Below are 24,103 nucleotides of genomic sequence, written 5' to 3'. Positions count from 1 at the left end.
CATTTTATTTCATTTTAATATCTATTAAGTTATCCCTGTTAGGGTTCCCACAGATACTGAGAGGGGGGTGTGAATCAGTATCTGACCGGTAATGTGATTTTCTTGAAATAGAACATTCAGAACGTAAAGTAACAGTATACCGGTATGCAAGAATTAATGTAAATAACATAATCAAAAACATCCACATGAAAAGAACACCATAACACAAGATGTTTAACGAGGAAACCCAGTGTGAGAAAAACCTCGATGGGATTTGTGACCCACAATATTCACTTACTGGCCAATAAGAGAATATTACTTACAATAGGGGCCTGCACATGCAGGAAGGCCAACTGCCTAGAGCACACTGCTAAATAAGAAGTCACACTAACTTACAATGAGGATTTACATAGATCCAATATTCTGTACTGCTTTACAATAGCACCTTCAATGCCAGATTCAGTACCGGTTCTTGCTCTGTTCTTTACATATACCCTTGACCTATCATTTGCACATTAGGTCTGCCTTATAATTATCTTTATACTTCCTATCCATATATTACAAATGTCTACAATGATCTCTTTTATATACAAGAGTCATTTTACAATTTGCCAAGTCGGCTTACAATAATAAACAAAATATTACATATCAAAAATCCTGTCGACCTCTGTGCCGGTATACATGTTCTCTTTTGTGCCGGTGCCGGTGTAGAGTGATCTTGCTGATGCCGGTGCACTGTCTTGCTTGAATAATGTTTTGCCAGTATAATGTCTTGCTGGTGCCATAGGATTGCAAGGTTGCCTGTGTAATGTTTTACCGGTATAATGTCTTGCCGGTGCCATAGGATTGCAAGGTTGTCATTAATGACAAAACCTTCAATCACACACAATGTCTCATTGGAGTGTCCATATGCCAACAATCTCCCCCTTTGGCATTGATGGCAACACTCATGAGAAATTTCAAAAGATATCCAAAAAAAAGTGTAGACCAAAAAAGTTTACCAAAAATGTGAGAGCTCCCCCTAAGCATGTGATCCCCGTGTTTTGAATTTTCTCATCCTACTACTCCCCCTTTGGCATCAATGACAAAGGTTAGTAGATTTTGTAGTTGTACCAATCCATAACCTCAACCTTGTAGTTGGGTAGTTATTATCTGAAGAAAATCTCCCAAAATTAAGTTTATACCATCCATAAACTTCTTACTGTCTTTTATTGTTGTCTCAGTTCTGTATACTGTACCGATGAGATGCTGCAAGTGCTCTGTCAGTGTTTTGCTTCCCTGTGTTAGTGCCTCTGAGATTTCCTTCTGCAAAGATGCTAAATAGTCCAATCTTGGACTTAGTTTAGATCTCAAGAATTTTGCCTTGTTTATTATTTTCTCTTTCTCTCTTTCTAATTTGAGCAATTCTTCCTCAAAATTTGTTATCTTTTCTTCAAAAACTGATAATGTATCGGGTGAGTTAACAAAATTATCTGCAAGTTTATTGATCTCTTCCTATACCTTGCTCATCTTTTTGTCTACATCTATGGTCAAAAAGTTTATCTTATAGGTGTCTTTGTACAGAGTTTTGTCCTCTTTCAATAAATTGCACAGTTCCGGTAGAAGTGTGTCAAATTCCCTGTTACACTTCTTTATTCCTTCCTCAAAGAATTTTTGTTTCTCTTTTTCTACAATTTCCTTTACAGATTCTACCTTTGTTTTCTCAAAATTTTCAGAAATATATTTACAAAGTGTATCCAACTGGCCTAAAGAATCTTTATTGTCTATATTACAATTTGGAGTTATTGATTTCAAAAATGGAATTGAATCATCTATTGCTTTATAAGCTTGTGAGCTATAATTAGTTATTTTCTTGATAGATTCAAGTAATACCTCAGTCACATTTGATGGTGTCCCAACAAACTGAGTGCCGGTGGAAGTGACCATGCTAGTATTGACCTCTGTTAGGTCTGTTTGTGTCTCCATCTCTTTAAGCACTGGTTTTCCTGCTTCATTTCTTACCGGTGGCATCTGTTCTGGAGCCTTTAGCTCTGATGGTTTCTCTGTTTGTGTTCCAGATTCCATCTTTTTCTCTGTATCTACTACTGGTTGCTCTGTCATTCCTGATTTATCTGGTGTATCCTTATCTACCACTATGTTGATCTTCTGACTATCAACATTCACAGTATATAGGACTTCAGGATTAGGATTATTATCCTCTGTATCCATACTCTTAGCTATCGGTTGATCTTCTATAGTTGTTGTTTTTACCAGTGGAGTATTTAAAGGAGGTGGGGGTAAGTTGTCTCTAATCTTGATATTTGGTGGTCCACCAACTTTACCTTTCCCTTTGTCCTTCTGATATACCAGAATGGGCTTGGGATTCCTATATTCTTCTTGTTTTTCTTTTTCAACCAAGAATGTATCCCAACCATTTTCTGTTTCCTTTGAAACTTCTATAACTCTAACTGCCATTAGTGAAATTTGCCGGTGTGCAGTGGAAAAAACTGTCCGGTTGGTCTGAGCTATCAGATCATCAATTTCCTTAGGTGAGTTAACCGAGTATACTGCAAGTAGTTTTTCTATTTTAATTTTCTTATCCAATTCAATTATTCCTTGCCTTTTGGCCTCAAGTCTTTTATATAGTTCATCAGGAATTTCATTTAAGACTTGCAACAAAAACTTTTTATACATGTCCATGTGTAATATAACACTCTCCTCAACTTATCCTTTCTCATCATCTGATAGGGTGTCATAGATTTTCCCTATGTTTTTCAATTTACCTTCCTCTGTGATCTCATTTAGTAATATGTCAAGAGGGGCCAAGTCAGTGTTTGTCTTCTTCTTCCTTTTGGGGGTCAGCTTCTTCTTAGGTGTGACTTTCCTGATCGGAGATCTTACGGCTTGTTGCTTTTGTCTTGTCCTTCTAGGTGAAGGAGTGGTTACCGGTGAGGGGTCTCTTTTCCTGACAACTCTTTTGAAAGTTTTTCGCATATCTCCTTCTGAGGAAGTACATACCAGTGATAGATGAGTTTCAGGTTGTTGGGCTGCCAACTCATCTTCAGTTATGCCGGTTTTCTTTAATACATCTTCCTTTATGGCTTTTGCTTGTCTGGTTCCTTTTCTCACAAATGCCTCAACCTTTTTCACTCTCTTCTTAGATTGAATTTGACTTTCAATGGTCTCAGCACTACCAAATACTTCTTCCTTTGGTTCATTGGGGGCTTCCAGAAGTGCTTTGGCATAAGTTTCCACTATGTGATCATCTGTTTCATACCCCATCTTTGTTACCCAGATTTTCCTTGGGATGACTGCTTCCATCCAGATCTCATCCTTTTTATTACAAAACATATATCATCCTTGTATTTGTTGACAATTTCCTGTGATAGTCTGATTCTCTTATTCATTCTGACCTTTAGTGCTTGAAAATACTCATTGATATTCTTTTCTCTGTTTTCACCCATGTTGTTGAATAAGTCAGACAATTGTTTTCCTACCAGTATGTCAAATCCAAAATCCTTGTTGCCTATACCGGGAGCCTGTTTGGTTATATGTAGCATTAAGCATACAAGTAAATTTCCAAATCTAAAGGTTCCTTTCTTATCCTTCTTGATTTTTGCTAAATTGTCAATTAACTCATCCTTTAACCATTCACAGATATCAATTTTCACATTGTCCTTAACCATGTCATAAGCACTCTTTATGCATAAACTGGAAACTGAGTTAAGCCTATTAGCATGAGTTGTTTTGTAACCTAAAATCATGCTAACAAATCTAACATTTGTATCGGTCACATCATTAACCCTCAATGATCTCTTGTCGGATGTTGCACCAGTTAAGTTTGTTACTAAGTCATTGGAGACCTTCTTGGTTTTGTCAGGTCTGTTACCGGTGGAAGGTAACCCTGTTACTGCTTTCACAGCTTCCTTTGTAATTTTATGCACTGAGTCAAGCCAAAAGAATGAACCATGTACCCTGCTTAGAACTATCCTAACCACTTCCTTGGGAAATTCAGAAATGCTGAGGATTTCAGTGAATCCTAGGGTTTCAACAATTTTATGCTCAGGTTTCACATTTCCGGAATTGTCACATATGACAGACTTATACATGTTTTTAATTTCTTCATCACCTAATTCCTTTATGTTGCAATGAATATACATTCTAGGGTCTTCTGCATAAACAACACCTTTTGGAATTTTTGAAAAAGCACCTGTGTTGTCATCTTTCTTAGCTACCTCGGGAACTAGCTGAAACACGGGCCTAGGTTGTTTTATAACTTCGACTACTATAGGGTTTGCTATGAATTCAGGTGCAGAGGAGGATGCCATGATGATAAATACCTTTTTCTACCTTTGGATGGATTGATTGCTGAGGTGCTTTGCCTCTTTGCTCGGAATGCCTTAGCTCAGAAATCTTCGCGCTCTCTGAAAGTTTGAATTCACGATGAAATGAAATGGAGCCAAAAACCTTATTTTATAAAGTCTTTTCTGCTACCTACCACATTAATTGCTTGCCGGTAATGTATTAGCTTAACTTTATTTGTCGGTAATGAATGATTTTCAACTTCTTTTCTCTAATCGAGGGAATAATAGCACATGTGTCATTAGATTGCCAAACCCTCAAGATAATTTTCTTCAATTTGATGAAGAACATCCTGCCGGTGGAGCATTGCTCTGTCCTGCCAGTGGAGTATCATATTGTCCTGCCGGTGGAGCATTTGTTGGTTCTACCGGTGGAGGAGTATCCCCAATATTTAGATCACCTTTTCTAATCCATTGCTTTGAGAATTCTTGCTTAACCTCTTCAACCTTTTCTTTACCTTTCAAACTAGTACTTTTGTTGTCTACCGGTGTACCTTTACTTCTACAAAATTTAGCAATATGACCAATCTTGTTACATGCATAACAAGTTACATTATTTTTCTGAATAGCTTTCCCATAACCTATGTCGGTTTGTGTTCTGCATTTATTTGATAAATGACCAAATCTTCCACAAACATAACATCTTACATTCATTCTGCAATTTTCAGAATTATGACCAATTTTGTTGCATTTGGAGCATTGACCGGTGGGAGGATTGATATTCTGATAATTCCTAGATCTACATTCATTTGCCCTATGACCATATTTATTGCAGTTAAAGCATTTTCCATTGAATTTGTAAGTATTAGAAGGTCTTACCGGTTTGCTGTGATCCTGGGTATTTGCAGTACCGGAGCTTTCTCCAACTTCAAATCCAATTCCAGAAGTGTCACCTTTGGGTTTTTGATTCTTCAATAAGGTACCAAGTTCTTCTGAGCTTTTCTTGAATTTTTCTTTGTGTTGATTTGTAGTTTCCAATTCCCTTTCCAAGATTTCTTTTTGTCTCATTAGTTCATTTGAGTCATTCTGAGTATGCATCAGATCTATCTTCAACATGTCATTTTCATAGCTAAGTCTTGTGTTCTCATTTGCTGCATCACTTAGTCTTCTAGTCAATTCTTCTTCATTCTTCTTTCTGTCCTCAATCTCTTTGCAAAATCTCATAGTCATATCCTGCATTTCATTTTTTGTTGTCATGATCTCTTGTTTCAATTTGCTTATCATATCATTTAGTGATTCCTTTTCATCATTCTCATTTTGCAATTTTTCACAAAGTTCTCTTCTCTTATTTCTTGTAACAGTAAGATTTTCTTGAAGTGCTTGAATAATGTCCTGAGCTGCTTTTAAATCATCTTCTAATTTGATATTTTTCAACTTCTCTACATCATAGTCAGTAAGAGCTCCTTCAAGTTGCTTCATCAGATTTTCCATCTTTACCGGTGTCAAGATCTTCCTCAAGCTGTTAGGCTTCTAAAAATAGAGGACCAGGCTCTGATACCAATTGTTAGGGTTCCCACAGATACTGAGAGGGGGAGGTGAATCAGTATCTGACCGGTAATGTGATTTTCTTGAAATAGAACATGCAAAACATAAAGTAACAGTATACCGCTATGCAAGAATTAATGTAAATAACAGAATCAAAAACATCCACATGAAAAGAACACCATAACACAAGATGTTTAATGAGGAAACCCGATGTGGGAAAAACCTTGGTGGGATTTGTGACCCACAATATTCACTTACTGGCCAATAAGAGAATATTACTTACAATAGGGGCCTGCACATGCAAGAAGGCCAACTACCTAGAGCACACTGCTCAATAAGAAGTCACACTGACTTACAATGAGGATTTACAGAGATCCAATATTTTGTACTGCTTTACAATAGCATCTTCAATGCCAGATTCAGTACCGGTTCTTACTATGTTCTTTACATATACCCTTGTCCTATAATTCGCACATTAGGTCTGCCTTATAATTATCTTTATACTTCCTATCCATATATTACAAATGTCTACAATGATCTCTTTTATATACAAGAGTCATTTTACAATTTGCCAAGTCGGCTTACAATAATAAACAAAATATTACATATCAAAAATCCTGTCGGCCTCTGTGCCGGTATACATGTTCTCTTCTATGCTGGTGCCGGTGTAGAGTGATATTGCTGATGCCGGTGCACTGTCTTGCTTGAATAATGTTTTGCTGGTATAATGTCTTGTCGGTGCCATAGGATTGCAAGGTTGCCTGTGTAATGTTTTACCGGTATAATGTCTTGCCGGTGCCATAGGATTGCAAGGTTGCCATCAATGACAAAACCTTCAATCACACACAATGTCTCATTGGAGTGTCCATATGCCAACAATCCCCTGGGATCACCCTCTTGAGTCTTAGTTGAGCTTGAAGAACATGATATGAAATCCACTCTCATAGAGTTGACTTTAAAGCCTCCATGACTTGTTGATGAAAAGATTTCACTTGCATGATGAAAACTTTGGCCCTGTGAATGAGATTTTGCTCTAGGAAGCATCCCATTGTTATTTTTAGGCCCAACATAGTGGACGATTGAAATATTATCACTTTAGAATAAAAATATTATATTACTGTAATATAAAGACAAAACTAAAGATCAAGTATGGATTTGAGATTGTGGTTTTGTCTTGCACCTACCATCTTGTCCTTGTGATATATAAATTGCTTTTATTCATTTTTAAGTAATGTATCTTGACTTCCTTAGTGCTTCTTGACATCTATGTACTAAAAATATCTATAAATACTTTTCAAAGGCTATTGATATGTCATGAGGGGACATATTATCCTAGGAAATCCCTCAAAAATTTATATGAACAACAAAAAACAAGAATTTGCAAATACTCCTAAAATGTTTTTGCAAAGTTAAACTCACTTGAGAATGTTTTTGTATACATGTGAATGATAGTTGAATGTTGCTTCTCAAATACTGAATGCCCATATTGAAAGCAATGAATTCTTTTAAATGCAAGGGTATTGTAGACACCTAAATATTTTCCTAGACATAATCAGTCAAATCCATCACCTAGGCCTAGGCCCATCACCTATTTCATTACATCACCTAATTTGATTCCCATTATTTAATTTAACACCTTTTTCAGCTCCTTACAATAAATAAATTAATAAATAATATCCATTTCCACCTATTATCCACCTCACATATATAGCTAAAATAATTAAATAATATTGTTATTTAATTAGTCCTATATTACCTCAACACAATCCATGAATAATGGGGATACAAGAACACTTGTCCTTATGGCTCCACTATTCCCTCCAACAAGCTCAAGAAACTAAACTCACTAGATGCACATGTTCCTTATTTCTCTCATGGTCGAAACAACTTACTAAATTTAGTAAATCAACTGTAGCCATTCACATTCTAACTACATGTCATCCCTTCATTCCCTCCTTGATCTTAGGGAAATCCTCTCAAGAATTCTCCATTATTCATCTCATCCTTTAATCTTAGCCATCTATTTATCCTTCCAAAAATCTATAAACTTAGGCATTCGCATCCACATTGCTCATCCATTATTATCTTGCTAAGTACATGTCAAAACAATTAACTTTGAACAAAGGAGCATCCACATACAACCTTGTCATTGGAGCAAATTATTCAACAATGGAGGTTATGGTAACATTTGAGTTGGTTTTTAATGTTTTTGATATTAAAAGCAACAAAACATGGGTGTTGTCCCAAGGATACAAAAGCCCAAAGGCTGCAAAACAAAACACTAGTAGTAGCACATTAACAACACATTAATTACAAACTAATAGTAATAAGCATATAGCACCAGTAACAAAGTATTATCAACAATAGTAAACTATCTATAAGAGTTCGCAGAAATGGTCTTAAAAATACTTACTAAACATCTATAATAGTCATAGAGAGTTTTAGAAACCCAGCCAAAAAAGGCATAAAATAGAAAAAATAAAGAATAGGGACGGAACCCTAACTGTTCTTCGAGATCTTGCATCCCACCTATAGTAGAACATTCGCCTAGTCTTTGGTCAAGAACTTAAAAAGTTCCTTGAAACTTTCATTGTCCTTATCTTTCCGACCTGCCAAATCCTGATGCAGTAGGCATAGTGTGGTGGTTGAACTATGCATCACCCTGAGCCCATACTTGGAGAAGGAGCCCATTTTTCTTTCAATATCAGTCAACCTCTCATTGGTTTTGGTCAGCTTAGCTTCCAGCTCCAAGCACTTCGAATAGGTGCCCACTTGAGTCTTTTGGCATGTCTCATTAGTAGCTTTGACAACTTCATCTTCCTCATCGGGCATCATATCCTAGCTGAGGTTGATAGGACTAGCATTGGTATTGTTGGCTCCCAAATCAACAGTTTGGATAGGTTCTAAAGAAATGCCAACTCCTATGATCAAACCCTCCAATTGACTTGGCCAACTTATAGAGTGAACCTATTTGGTTGCTAACTCTCTCACTTTAGGCTCTGCAGGATCCAAGCGGGTATACCTATTCACCAGTTGTTTTTAATGACCAGTGCTTTTTATAGCAGATTAAGTATCTTGATCTGGTTTCCTCCTATCTCAGAATGGCATAAGTTCCTAGGATGGAGATATAGCAGATGAGTTTAAGATTGTTGTTGTAGAAGCCATTCGATTTATGTTTCCTACTTAGTTACTCCTATCGCTTTAAAATAACATATGATGAATATGGTGATAAGTGTAATTTGTAAATAGCCAGTGCCTTCTTCGCTGTATGGGCTACAGAGTCATTATATTTTCTTTAAGACTTACTGTGCGAACTTGTGAGACAGTTTTTAAACCCACCCCTTTATGAATCTGTCGGTTACTACTTCTTATGAGATCAATTGAATGCCTATATCATAAGTTGCTTGAATGAATTTAACCCTACCTTTAAGGGACCATTCAAGTAAGCACTGCAAAGAACAATTACAATTCGCAAGCAGAACTTTTATTTCAACCTTATAACATACAACATAAATTTCATTCAAAGAATATGAATAACCTTATCTCCTTTAGATAATATCACAAGCGACTGCCAATAACAAAATGAAATAATCCACAACACATACGCAAAGAAAATGACTGATCATAGTATGTATTCCATCAAAATTTGTATAACAGAAAACTTACAGGCTGTCATACATTGCTATTTTGTTTCAACGATATCTCTTATCCCAATATTACAAAAACCTCTCTCATATATATATGAGAGCAAAATTATTTATGAAAAGACACGTCTTTTCGAAACACTAATTGTTAATTTTGAACATTCCTAACAAATTTAAGTAAAAAGAGGTTAAGAATTCCTAAATGATGAATATAATCATCCTCTTTAAAAGTCTTGATCTTAATACTCTATTTCTTCAATTCTTCTCCTTGTGAAAGGTATTCAAATATCATCTGGTTGACGGTAGGGGCCACGTCTTTGCTTCGATCCAACTTTGACAGAGCCCGATCCTTGATGCTTACAAGTTCATTCCGCAAATCTTCCATAGACATTACTCCTCCTTTATAAATCGAAGGCATTCCAATAGGGCTCCCATCATCCAATTCTTTAAGATCTCCTTTCAGCATATCTTCGAATTTAACATGATCTTCTATATACGAAGTCCCTTCAACCTCCTCCTCTGGTGTCATCACATCAACACTGTTTATCACCTCATGCAATCGTGCTTTTAACCTTTCATGCTCTCTTAATGCCTTTATGGTTCCAGTGTACACCCTCCAATAATGTTCGACATGTATAAGCATGGTGTTGAATCGGTGCTCAATGATATCATTAACCAATTTATCCATCTTTTGCTGGATATTATTTACCTGTTTGGTAGCCTTATCCGCTTGATACTTCCAATACAGAACATCAGAAACATCATCCAAGCTCTGTCCTGTGGGATATGAGGCATATTCACTTAAAGGAGTTCCTGTCTCAAGTTGTAATATCTTCGCTTGTAACTTCTGATTCTCCTCTTTAGATCTTTCATACAAGCCCTTATAGGTAATATTTTCCCTGACCAAAAACTCTGTCTGATCCAAATTTAATTTGGCTACATCCAGGTTCAATTTTGCAGTGACCCTAGGGTCAGTCTTTCCAACCTGATGAATCATGAGGTGTCCAAAGGTTTCTTCGATATCCACAATAATTGGTCTTTTTCCTTTCGGATATAATGCCCATTGTAGGAGAGCCTTTTGATCAGGATCATATCCAGAGCCTAGGAACAATTTATCTATCTCTTGAGGCAACACCTGTTGATTTAGGTCCTGCTTCTTCAAGAATCCATCAAACAAAAGTGCTGAATTTATGTCCCAACCAGAAAAGATGATAACACTAGCCTCTTTTAATATTTTCCTCCCTTTCTCAGGGGTCATATCTTTCATGAGGGTATCGATTTCATCCTGTAGCCTTTTCATCTGTTCTTCTTCTGGTCTCCCAGCCATACTTCATTTCACATGAGCCCCTTTATACTGGTACAAGAATGAAAGGAATTCCCTTGAAGAAGCGAATCCGTCATCAGCAACAAAGTCCTCATGCTCTGTCATCCTTATATCAACTACATCTTTAATATTGAATTCACTAGTGTCCACATCTACCTCTGCTTCAAAACCAGGGGGATAATCTTCTCTTGGGGAGTCAGCAGGGATGCTACTAGCAGCAGATTTTGGTGACATGTGAGCCAATGGTTGACTATCCTTTTCAGTGTTGATAAAATGGAGGAACTGTGGGGGGACTCTATGCATAATCTCTACCTCATGTTGAAGTAGTTTTTTGGCTATCTCCAAAGGATCTTGGAGGTTTCCAAGTAGGTCTCCATCCACCATCCCCCTTGCTCTTTTCCATTTGAAGGCTTCCCAAGTCATTTCGCTTCTTTCTTTCAAAACCCTGGCCTCTTCCCTTTCAAGGTTCTTGATTAAATCATTTGGCATTTTAGCCACATGTATTCCGGCTTTTAGTTTCTGTGATGCCCTTGCAGCTCTTATATATCCCTCAGGATCAAAGTTCTCTCTAGGATCACCCAGAGTCATGCCATAATAATCTAATTTATTTTGAAGTAAATGATAGCTTTTGGAACTTTTAACAATAAAATTAGAAAACACCAATAACCCTAGCACAATGGATTGTTTACCAAAATCCGTAAGATGTTTGGCACTGACAGCAGATAATTGTCTCACAATCTCTAGGCTAGCCACCCTGTTTGGTACTGTAATTGGAAGCATGTATGGCTTTCCTTCATACCCAAATACCCTGATTTCTGTGTGATTAAGGTGGCAATACCAGTCACCCCAGTTGTGATCAATCTGAGACTCTGGAGAGAAGTCTTTTGGCCTGAGGAATCTCTTAATTTCAGGAGACAGAGTATAATCTCTATGTTGTCCAAAGGCCGCACTAAGAGGTTTCACAAAATATTCCCGAAAGTGCCAGTATTGGTTGTTTATGAATCTTTGATCCCATGCAGAAACCCACAACTGAACTGGTTTCTTCAAACCATTCTTATCATAAGCTCTGATGCTGAAATCGTCTGACCAGAAATTGATTTCTTGTCCACAATAAAGAATGATGTGCATCAATAAAGAATACAACGAGAAATGGACATTTACAAGGTCTCCTTTCAACTTTTCCAACCCATGATTTAGGGCTTCTGCAACATAAGTGGCATAGTCAAATGACCTAGGGTCTTTCGATTGTAAATCAGCACATAGAACCATAACCCCAATATCCATGAGAGGATGAGCCTCTAAGCCTAATACTTGGGCTGCAACATAGTATGTATACTTAAAATACGGATGGAATTGGTTGACATCAAATGGCACCTTGTCATTTTTACTAAATGGAACAAAGGACCCTCCTACTCTTGGCCGGTGAATGGGTAATCTCCATGTCCTGTAGATGTCCTCTAAATTAAAGAATTCTCGCGAAAGTTTCTGTATATCAATTCTCTCTTCTACGTCCCAGTCTAGATCAAATACCATATCAATAGTCTGTTTGTTAATCACCACCAAGGGATTCCCTCGGTAGTCGCATATGGTTTTGGTTTTTGGATCATAGCAATCTACCAGAGCTTTCATTAATTCAACATCCACAAATACATTCGGGACTACCAATTTCCCTAAGTTTTTCTTCCACAGGTTATTTATGGGCTCAGGAGCATCCCTTCTCTTGTAACTAAATAGGAACAACTCATGTCCTCTAATTTCAGTCCATATGTCTCCTAGATGTTCAAATCTATCTTCCAACCCTTCTTCTTCACTCTTGGTCTTTTTGGACCTTACACTGGATGTCGGGCACTGGTCTAGCAAATCCTGAGTCAAAGCTCTACCCTCCTTTTTCTGTCGTTTGGGCTTCTCCTCAGGGTTTAATTCTTTCCCTTTCCTACTCTTTTTAGAAGAAGAAGAAGGTTCCATAATTTTAATTAGTACGAGAAATCACACTTACTTGGAGAACTGTCGAGCTCTTCTGATTGTTGCTTATGAACTTCAGCAAACTCCTTGTAATTTTTTGTCTTTTGGCATCAATCTGGTTCTTATGAAAATTCGATCAATTTAGCTGTAATTGCATGGGCAACTTGTGCACAGTTAATATCTCTGCGTTTATAACGGCTATTCAAATGTTTAAACTTAATTGCAGATGTGACATTCTCCACTTGGGCTTTTAACTCCTTCGCGGGAAGTACTATTCAACTGAAATGATCGTGAATCGAGTTTTCGATGAAACCCTTGTCTTCGGCTGAATACTTTGATCTTTCATCGAAAGTTCACTTTCATCGATATCACCTTATCGGCGAATGGCCTATGTCGAAAAACCATTTTCTAGTCTCCTCGAAATCATCTTTTCTTCGATGAACTTTCCTTCGATGAGTCATTCGTGAGTTTCATCGAAATCATATTTCGATGAGTTCTGTTCTTCGGTGAAATTTCACGCAAGCCCTTCGAAAGCCTTTTTTCTTCGATGTCCTTTTTATCGATAAAACCGCTCTGTTTTTGTTCGATATAATGTTATCGATGAGATTTGCTTTTCGATGAATGTTTTTAAGTTTCTTCGGCAGTTGTATTTCTTTGACTTCACCTTTTGCTTTTTGCTTTTCACTTTTCGATGAAACTGGAGTATCAATGAGCGGCTTCTTTTATTTATCGAAAGAGATATTCCACTGAAGACATCTTACATAGTGTTTCACACGTCATGTTCCATTTCGATGAAAGTATTCTTTCGGTGAAACTCCTTTCGAGATGCTCGACATGATATTTGGCCGATGATCTTTTAGTTTTTCTCACGCCTATGGGAAGATTTTTTATTTCAAATATAGTGTTCAACAGGTATAATCTAAGACATGAGTTGAATTGTTGGCGGTTTCAGAGTCCTCTTCGCCCTTTTCCTCCTCCTTATTCGCTAGCAACCTCTAACATTCTTTAACAATTTCTTCAATTCCATATTCTTCCTCCTCTTTAGATTCTGATTTTTCAATGATTCGTTTCCTCCCCTTAAAGCAATGCATGGAGACAATCCTATTAGATTGCCTAGGGGTACTGGTATCTTCCACCATTTCCTCCTTCGAATCCACTTCATGCAAGGTAAGTTTGGCTTTTTTGATCTTGAATTTTTCCAAGACAACAATGGAGGGTTTTTTTCTTCTTCTTTTCATTAGTATCAGAGTCCAGGGGGGTTTGTGAGTTGGGGTTTGAGGTTGGCTTTGGTGAGACCGAAGGTTCGGTCTCTTAATGCCTTTCTTTCGGCTAGGACCCGAGATATCCAAGATGCTAAGAGAGGGAGCAAGCAAAATAACAGCTTCTTGGACCACAATAGGTCATAGTGGGTAGAGAGCTAAATGAAAGTGGTTAAGTTGGAGAACGAGGCCCTGGTGGATAGGAATGGGATTTTCGCCCTGGGATTTAGTGCCATCAACTGCCTCTAGAATAACATTTTCAAGAGAGTGCAGGAGGAAAAACGGGAAGGATATCCTAGAGTTGTTACGGAAATGATAGTATTAAAACACTTTATTTAATCTTCCCTCAAGCATAAAATATTTCCTGATCATGAGACACACCTTGTCTCAGGGGTCTAATAGCTCCTCTCTGTTGAAACCGCCATGGAGTTTGACAGGGTTCTCATCCTCTCTGAAGAAATGGTTTAGGCTCTCGGTGTTCGTGACCCTAATTGTTTTTTTCCACTTTCTCCCCTTCATGGGTAGTCCCGTAGCGTTAGCAATAACATCCTCATTGATCTCAAAGGAGGTCCCTCCGATAATTACTCTGTGATCTGTCTAGGAGGCAAATTAGATGGAAAGGGAATCATCATGCCCATTCATCGATTCAAAGAACTGGGCAACACTCTTTACAAATGTGCCAAACCACTTCCTTGGTCATGAATTCTTCGTGTTTGTTTGGCTTTGTCCTCACTTCATCACCTCCCATTCTGCCACCTTTAGTAGCAGTTAACTTCTCACAGTTTGAAAAATTATTGTTAGCACTGTTTTGTCACCTTGATGTTATTGTTTTGTTTGGACACTCTTTTTGAGCTCTATCTAGAGTTTTTGCTTTGTTTTTAATAGAGGTTTACATTCTTGTTTAATTTCATTTACATTCAGATTTTAGTATTAAAGATATAACAACACCTCACACAATTATGTGTTTAGTTATCCTTATAATTAGGAGAACATCAATTGAAGTGTGTAAATATGAATGATAGTTGAATAATGCTTCTCAAATCCTGAATGTTCGATGAACACATTGAATGCTTTTTAATACAAAGATATAGAAACACGTCACACAAAAGTGGGAAGTAGATCATATTAGAATTAAAATTACAATAAAACAAGTCTACAACTATGAAGACTATCTATGAACTAGTCATGGAAAAAAAAAAGAAAAAAGAGGGGGAGGAAGGGCATAAGTATGATATACAAAAATAAAGGAAAAGTGTTTATGAATGTGTAAATGGATAGGTAGCTTTACAATAAAGCAAGGTCTACACAAAATTTAACCATTTGTAAATAATATACTATCTTAAACTAAATAAAAAATGATATGAATATACAAATTTATCATTAAAATTTAAGATTTTACTAAATCTAATTATTGGATTTTAGAGTTTCTCATACCATTGTGCGTTTAAGAATTGGCATCCTAGTCTCTACATATTTATTATTCTCTCACATTTTTTATTGGAAAAAAAAAAGACCATAAGTATGTAAGGCATTTTATTTTTTTGTTACTGAGTTGAGAATCCTTTAAAAGAGAAAGGTAACTGGTTCCAATTTATATAAAATAAAACAAAGAGCTCTTCCAAAATTTGATATTCATATACCTCGAGCTGCAGAATGCAGATCCATCCATGTCATGTTTACAAGTTTAGTTTTGAATGATCCATATCCATGTCAGAGTTAGGATGCTTCTTCAATCATTGACTTCCTAACGAGCGCCTGCTCATCGGACGATGGCGTCTGCGGAGGTCTGGTGGGAGAAGGAGAAGTAGAAGTAGAAGTAGAAGTGGATTTTGTGGCCGCCTTCTTTTTGCCCGCTTCACTCCAATATGAAGGGTGCATAAACATCCCCATCAGCATTGGAGGCCTCTTTGATGCCGATGCGCTTGTCTTACACCGCCCTCTTTACATACACATACAAACACAAAGTTATCGATAAAAATTCAGGGAAGACTCAGTAAATTAGAGCCAGTGGGTATAGGTACAGGTACCTGTCCTTCTTTTTCTCCAGGAATCTTTGGAGCGATGCCTTCCTCGTTACGGGCGTTTCTGAATTCATTCACAATTAAACAACCAATAAGATTTTTCCTGATTTGAGGGCAAATTGAGGGTTAGCACAAGAGGGAACAGGAACAGGAACAGAAGCTTTACCTTTACCTTTATGTAGTATTTGAGCGGTTGGGGTCCCTGCGGGAATGCAGGTGGTGGGATAGGGCGCATCCTGTAACTGTACATTCGGCAATCTGGAACACGGCAAATGATTTGCTGCCCCGGCGAGCAGCATTATTGCTTGTGCCTGCAAAATAATAATCACCATCGGCTAATGTGAGGGATATGGAAAACCTTTCATTCGATCCATCCCTGAATCTAGGTAATTTTACCTTCTCTGCAGGTACATCGTTGTAGACGTTAACGTTTCCAGAGTAAAAAATGGTGAGTTGCGCCGCTCCGGATTGTTTGGTTGAGGAAGCGTTGAAGAAAACATTTTGACCGGAAATGCTTGGAGGTTGACTTGCTAGTACTGGCAATTCTGCGTCAGCTAACCAGTCCAACTTCAAAGACTCGGCCTGCAGAAGCACAGCTGATGTTGGAATCTTGAAAAAACAAACACACACAGTTCATTATGTTCTGTTTTGAAGAAAGAAGGAAGGGCATACAGATAGAGGGAGTGGAGAGGCATTGAATGAAGAAGAAGCGGGATCCGGATCCTCAGCATTTTCTTTTTCTTTGGCGGTTTTGGTGTCGTCGTAGTCGTCAGGGGTGGAATGGAACAAATTTTTCAATGAAAGTACCTGCTGGATCGCCTGAGATTTGTTCCACGAAGGCCTTCTCATTCCTGCGGAAATAAGAGGGGAAAATTGGAATTGGAGTGCCCAGAAACAGAAATTGAAATTGAAATAGAAATGGGGAAGCATTCATTACCTTTTTCTTTCAAGTAGCGGCGGCAGTCTTCGCGAGTGAGTTGCATGATGTCTTGGTGGGTGAGCTCCTCCAGAGACTTTTCGGGGTTGGGCCTGCCTGGAAGCGGGAGAGGAAGCTGTGAGTGACTGTGACTGTGAGTGCCACTTCCAGTGCCTCCCCTCATCTCTTCTGCTTCTGCTTCTTTTGCTGCTTCTTCTACTCCTTCCTCCCTTACGCCTTCTGCTTATTACTGCTTGCTCCTCACGCCTTTTGCTTATTACTGCTTGCTCCTCACGCTTGTGGGCTACCAAATGAAATGAAAAGAAAAGATAATAGCAGGGAGGGATGGATGGATGGATGTACGGAGGGGGAGCAGTGAGAGCAAGTGGTCACATGGATGATGGAGGGGCTCCGTGTTCCAGGTACCCGATACGGCCTTGTAATTCGCACCACTCAAGCATGGAATGGAAATTGGAATAATAATAATAATAATAATAGGGGATTTGATTTTTTTTCTCACCTCGTGCTTCACCTCGTGGGGGCATTTTGGATTTTACCAACGACACTAGGGCACTCGCATATTGGCAGACATTCCCCAATGAAATTATTATAAAATTAATTCATTTCGCATCCCTACCAAAGACACGCTAAACTAAATTTTTCATTAAATTAGCCTCGCTAAAGACTTAATTAAATAACAAAAAATGTGTGCCCATAAATACATGGGAAATGTTTTAATTTATCAACGAGTGGTATATTTTTAATAATTTTTTAATTTTCCTATTTATTTGGTATTAATTTTCTTATTTATTTTTTATGTTTTTAATATATTTTAATATAATTTTGTACTAATTCATATAATGATATATGATTTTTTTTATTTTTTTTTATTTTAGCAAGGTGGCAATGTTACTTGATATATTTTATTAATAATATATAATTTTTACAATATATTTAAAAACTGATTCAAACTGAGCTCCCAGAGAAAAGAACCAGCAAGAAAAGCTCTGGGCATTGCTCATCAACATGACTATAGAAGAGAAGTAGTGAACAATCCTCTAGCCGAAGCTAGTTACAAAATAGAGATAAGCAAAGGAGCATGCAGACTCATTTACACATAGGAGCATGCAAGCTCATTTTACAGAATAGGAGCATGCAAGCTTATTTACAAAATAAGTTCCTGGGATATCTTGAAGGCCCTGCAACAAAGAACTCCTGCAACCAAATTTGACATGCCCTTGCACCAAAAAAGAACTGCAACCAAAATATATATATACTACAGAACGCAGAGAATTTACAAGAAACGCAAGGTTCCAAAACATGACTGACACCAACGACATGAGATCTGCGGTCCGCCATTATAGACAAATGCCAAAGGAGAAGAGGTGAATGCGGAAATGCTAGAGAGAAATGAAGCCCAAAATTTTTATGTCGTAAATGAAAAGAAAGAGGAGATATATCATAAAAAAACTGACAAACCAAAAGAAGCGGTGTACAAAGATAATCATGAAAACAACGCTACGCCAAACTTTAAATGGCATATGAAGGACAGATTCCCAATGTGAAAATAAATATCTCCAGATTTCACACCAGAAGAGAGTACCAAACACACGAACAACATCAATAACAACCAACTCATCATTAATGAATGCCAAGTGATGATCAAGTAAAGCAAAGTACCTCAAATCAAAACCAAATGGAATTATGAAAAGAAATACCTCACCAAGAGAAGAGAATATCAACTCGTATAAATGAGCAATCATATAATAAGAAAGATTAAATCCTCAACTCTCTACAGGCTATAATTAATAGGTTTGGGAAGCTAATCAAATCACCCCCCAATCAAGAGGAATCAATAACAGTTTTGTCACAACCCATATTAGCGAGGCGATCAGCCAATGCATTACCTTCACGATAAACATGTGAGATGATGAGGTGCTCAAAAGTATCAAGAAGAGTCCATATTTGTTCAAGAATATACCGGAAATGCCAATTATCAACTTTTCTTGCCTTGCAAGCATTAATGACAATAGCTGAATCACCTTCAATATGAAGGTATTTGAAATTCAAATCCTTAGCCATAACAAGACCTTCTAAAAGAGCACAAGCCTCGGCCATATTATTTGTGCCAGGAGAAATTGGCGTAGCTTTTAATGCTAATAAAGAACCCAAATGATCACGAAAAACTATCCTTATTCCTGAATCACCAGGATTTCCATGGGAGGATCCATCAAAATTCAATTTACAAAAAGGGGCATTAGGAGGATGCCATTTTATGGAATTTCTGTCTACAGGTGTTTTCTGAATCCTTGGAAAGGCGGGTGATACAGGAATAATGATACTTTTCCAAGAAGAGATCATAAGATTGTCCCAAGAAGAGAACTCTGAATTCATATTAAAATATTTCTGGACATGAGCATTAACTTGCTCAATAATACTTCTTTCCAAAATCCCAAGAACAACCGATAAATCCGATGAGTCACATCTAAAAATGTGCTTGTTTCTTTCCCACCAAATGGCCCATATGACTGAAGAGGGAATTATAAACCACAAACAAGAAAATAGAGAAGATGAATACAAAACTGGCCAAGACTGAAACATGTCCCATAAAGATAAAGGTAAAGGGAACGAAAGAGATAAATTTTGGAGGACAAAATGTCAACAACTACTCGCAAACTCACAATGAAGAAAAAGATGATTGACATCTTCAAGAGCTTTACCACATAAGACACAAGGAAAGGAGGTTGCAATATTAAATTTGACTAAACGATCAGTAGTCAAAATTCTACTTTGCAGCGCGAGCCAGGAAAAAACACCAGCTTTAGGTAATACTGAATTATTCCAACAGAACAAAAAGGCACGATGAGGAGCATTTTGATTGGCCATTTGTTGAATAGCAAAATATCCTTCTTTAACATAGTAGTTTCCCGATTTAGAAGGGCACCAAATAAGTTGATCTTTGATGTTAGAAAGGAAAGCCACTCGGTCTTGCAAAACAGATTTAAATTTTTGAATTTCCTGCAAGGACAATGGCAGAGTAGAGGGATCCTTCCATAAGACTTTGTGAGAAAACAGATCAACACTATCTACATAATCAACCAATCCAACTCCCCATGATTGAGAAAGAACAACTGAAACAGAAGCAAGAGAATCATGCTGCGAAAGAGGGGGAAAGCCATTCCGAGAGTCTTTCCAAAAAAGAATATCCTCCCCCAAATGGACCTGCTAGGAGAGAAAATTAGAGACCACTTCCCTACATGAGATCATAAAGTTCCAAATAGTAGACCCCTGTGGAGGATTAAAAATTGTGAAGATCCTAGCAGGATTCTGGGAATCCAAATACTTAGCCTGCATAATTTGGCACCACAAAGATTGGGGCTTAGTATACATAGACCAAACTAGTTTGCCCCCAAAAGCCCTATTTCTTTTAGATAAGTCATGAATCCCAGCACCACCAACTTGCTTGGAAAGAGACATCTTGGTCAAAGAAATCAGTGGAATCTTTTTATCTTCTGTCATGTTATTTTTCCAAAGAAAAGATCGAATAATCTTTTCAATTTGGGAGATGACTGATCTGGGAGCTTGAAGAACTGAGATATAGTAATTGGGAATGGCAGATAGGGCCGTTTTAATGAGAAGTATCCTACCTGAAAGAGACAACCACCTAGCCTTCCAAGCAGAAATACGAGATTTAAGTCTCTTAATAACCGAATTCCAAAAAGAAGACTTAGCAGATCCCATAAAGAAAGGAATCCCCAAATAGGTAGAAGGAAGAGAGTCTACTAGGAAACCTAAGATATTCACAAGTCTATCAGCCACCAACTGAGGAGTATTAAAAATGAAGATCTTGGATTTATGGGGGCTAATCTGTTGGCCAAATCCAACAGTATAAGTATCTAGAATAAATTTAATATGAGTAGCCTCTTGAATAGAAGAAGACCCAAATAAAAGTGTATCATCGGCAAAAAGGTTACGAGTGATTGACATATCAGAGTTAGGAATTAATACCCCTTGCCAAAAGCCCAGATCCCTTTTCTTAATACCCAATCGACTAAAAGCTTCTGCCATAATGATAAATAAGAAAGGAGATAAAGGATCTCCTTGTCTAACACCCTGGGTCCAGAGGGAGCTCCATTAATGATGACAAAAAATGAAGCAGTAGAAATACAACTCTTGATCCATTTACACCAGCTTTCAGAGAAACCAAATTTTCTCAAAACTTTGAGCAAAAAAGCCCAGCAAACTTTATCATAAGCCTTCATCATATCAAGTTTGACCACAAAAGCTGGGATATTGGACGAATTTATGGAATGTAAAGTTTCATGAGCAACAATTTCTCCCTCATGAGTTTCCCGACCCGGAACAAAACCTCCTTGTTGAGGAGAGATGATATGAGGAAGGAGAATTTTAAGTCTTAAACAAATAGCCTTAGTGAAGATTTTGTAAATAGAGTTGCACAAAGAAATGGGTCTAAATTCAGCAAAAGTTTGGGGATTCTTAGATTTCAGGATAAGGGCAATATAAGTGATGTTAAAATTTTTAAGGATATACCCACCCCTCCTAGACTCTTCCAAAGCCATTAATAAGTCAAAACCAATAAAATCCCAACATTTCTGAAAGAATAAGATAGTAAACCTATTAGGACCCAGAGCTTTCTCAGGGGCCATGGAAAAACAACAGAATGAAGCTCATCTAAAGAAAAAGGCCTCATAAGAAAGTCATTATCCTCATTAGAAACAAGGGAGGAGATAGAATCTAAAAGAAAATCCACATGATATTCCATAGAGGAAGAAGAAAAAGAAGGAGATAACAATTCCTTAAAAAAAGACACCCCCTCCTCTCTAATCTGCTGATCTGAATTAAGGACATAACTAGACTTAGAATCCTTAATACTAAAAATTGTAGAAGCAACTCTTTTAATCTTGGCTGCAGCTTGAAAGAAGGAAGTATTCCTGTCACCTTCTTTAACCCAAACCTCACGAGACTTTTGCTGCCAATAGATTTCAACTCGGGAGCAAAGGATCTCCCAGTAAGCTTGCAATTTCTTTTGAGCATCATTAGTGGAGGAATTAGTGCCATGTCTAATAATCTCCTCATTAACAACCTTCAAATCATTGGAAACTGCCTCTTTTTCATGAAAAATATTCTTAAAGACCAATTTATTCCAAGCCATAATTTGAGATTTCACAAATTTCAGTTTGGAGTAAAATTGGAACATTTTGGTACCTTTGCAAAATAGAGCACTTATCCACCATTGCTTTAATAAAGAAAGAAAATTAGGATGAGTGAACCATATTTTCTCAAACTTAAAAGAAGGTCTAACAAAGGGAACATGATCCAATTTATCAAAATTGAGCAAAATTGGGAAATGGTTAGAATCTGAGGAGGTAAGAATTTTAGAAGAAAAGGAAAAGTTGCTCAAACGTAGGTTTAGGGAAATAAGAAATCTGTCAAGGCGAGAGGCAATCTGGCATTTAGATCTCCTATTATTCCAAGTGAAAGAACCATTAGAAGGGAAAATATCGAATAACGCACCGTTTTGTACAAAGGAAGAAAAGTCATCAATAACCTTCTGAGTTGTAGGATTACCCCCTCTTTTTTCATTCGAGGAAAGGAGAGCATTAAAATCACCCCGAAGCACAATAAAAAAATCACCATATCGTAAAAACAATTCAGATAAGGAATCCCATAAGTCAGTTTTATTTGAAGGAGAATTCGGACCATAAATATTAAACAGAACAAAAGAGACTTCAAACCAGTCAACCTTTAACAACTGCCAATGAGAAGAAAAAGATAACATCTCAACTTTGACTGATTTAGGATTCCATAAAATTATAAGACCACCAGAAGCACCCAAAGAAGGAACATGAACAATTCTAGACTTATGGAATCAATTCTAAATTCTAAATCTATAACAATTGTCTACGGGAGGAATACACTTTAAAAACTAGTCTATTGTCATGGGGAGGCTCTTGAGTGTGTTACCTCAAAGGGAGCATCCACGACGAACATTCGTTCATTGAAAGACTTTGCTAAGATGGACTATCTCAATCACCTTAAAGTGTTCTCTCACTAGATTCATTCTAGAATAGTAATATGCTTTACCACCTCCATGATTGCAGCAGGATGTAAAAGCTCTCTCCAACTCTCAAAATAATTTTTGCTACATTTTCTCTCTTAGATATTATTAATGAGCAAATTGACACTTACTACTCTACTAACAATTGTTGGAGTGAAACCCCTTGTCAAGATGGCGAGGCTATCTAATTCAAATCCAAAACTAAAAATAATGCTAAGGTTGTACACTATACAACTTTGCATTTGAATGTTTTCTAAAATTTTCACAAAAGTTATAAAAGAAATGCTTCCAAAATAAGGGAATGAAATGTAACTTGTACAAATTTGATGAGATAGAACATATAAATTCATTGGTCCAATGCAAATGGTTTACATAGTTTTTAAAATAAGGACTATTGGATACACTTATAGACTTTAAAGAGAACTTTTAGGAAAATAATTCATCATATCTGCACGGACACTTTACAATTTATATTTTTCTAGTACAATTTTTTATAGTTTTTCAAAGAAATTTAATATCTACCAACACTTTAGAATTTTTTTAAAAATACCTCAATTCCTCATATAACTACTCAACTAACTCCATTGATAGTAAAATTAAAATAAAAAATAACCCAAAATAAGTGTATGTTTAGAGCCAATTAGAATATTACATTATAAACTTATGTGAAGTGAATTTATAATAAAATATTATCTTTTATCATTCTAACATGCATTTGGTTGTCCTAAACATTTTTAGAGGTATTTAGTCAAACACTTTATGTGCATATCTATAAATAAAAATTATTTTCAGCCATTTAGCCAAACAAATTATGTTCATTATCTATGCTTCCTTACATGTATGTTTATAAACCATCTATGCAATTATGTATTCTTAAGTGTTATTTGATGTATGTTTCAACTATATTTAGAATATATATTAGCATAGATCATAAGAGTACATGTTAAACGATGTGAAACATGATTTTATAGTTTTCAATTGCATTTACTTAATAATATCCATGAAATATTTTTACACCTCCATTTTAAGGTTTCCCTTTCTCATTACATTTATCTACGAGTTTTTAAAATTCTCTTAAGCAAATTCATTTTTGG

The 24,103-nt window shown here is 36.9% G+C and overlaps 1 protein-coding gene across 2 annotated transcripts; it reads right to left on the bottom strand.

Annotated features, from left to right (window-relative positions):
• Window positions 1–15,555: 15,555 nt before the first annotated feature.
• LOC131074665 (protein TIFY 4B) lies at window positions 15,556–17,387 on the bottom strand. Of its 2 annotated transcripts, none has more exons than XM_058011332.1 (6): window positions 16,952–17,387; window positions 16,687–16,865; window positions 16,411–16,596; window positions 16,181–16,325; window positions 16,021–16,078; window positions 15,556–15,932 (listed from the first exon to the last, which is right to left on the bottom strand). In XM_058011332.1, exons 1-6 carry the CDS (start codon window positions 17,112–17,114, stop codon window positions 15,710–15,712), a joined length of 954 nt encoding a protein of 317 aa, XP_057867315.1. In that variant the 5' UTR covers window positions 17,115–17,387; the 3' UTR covers window positions 15,556–15,709. The 2 variants fall into 2 exon arrangements, with proteins under 2 accessions (XP_057867315.1, XP_057867316.1); XM_058011333.1 differs by having other exon boundaries at window positions 16,187–16,325.
• Between the last annotated feature and the right edge of the window lie 6,716 nt (window positions 17,388–24,103).

Source organism: Cryptomeria japonica, chromosome 4, assembly GCF_030272615.1.
Source record: "Cryptomeria japonica chromosome 4, Sugi_1.0, whole genome shotgun sequence".
NCBI classification, from domain to species: Eukaryota; Viridiplantae; Streptophyta; class Pinopsida; order Cupressales; family Cupressaceae; genus Cryptomeria; species Cryptomeria japonica.
This window is presented reverse-complemented; position numbering and strand designations above follow the sequence as displayed.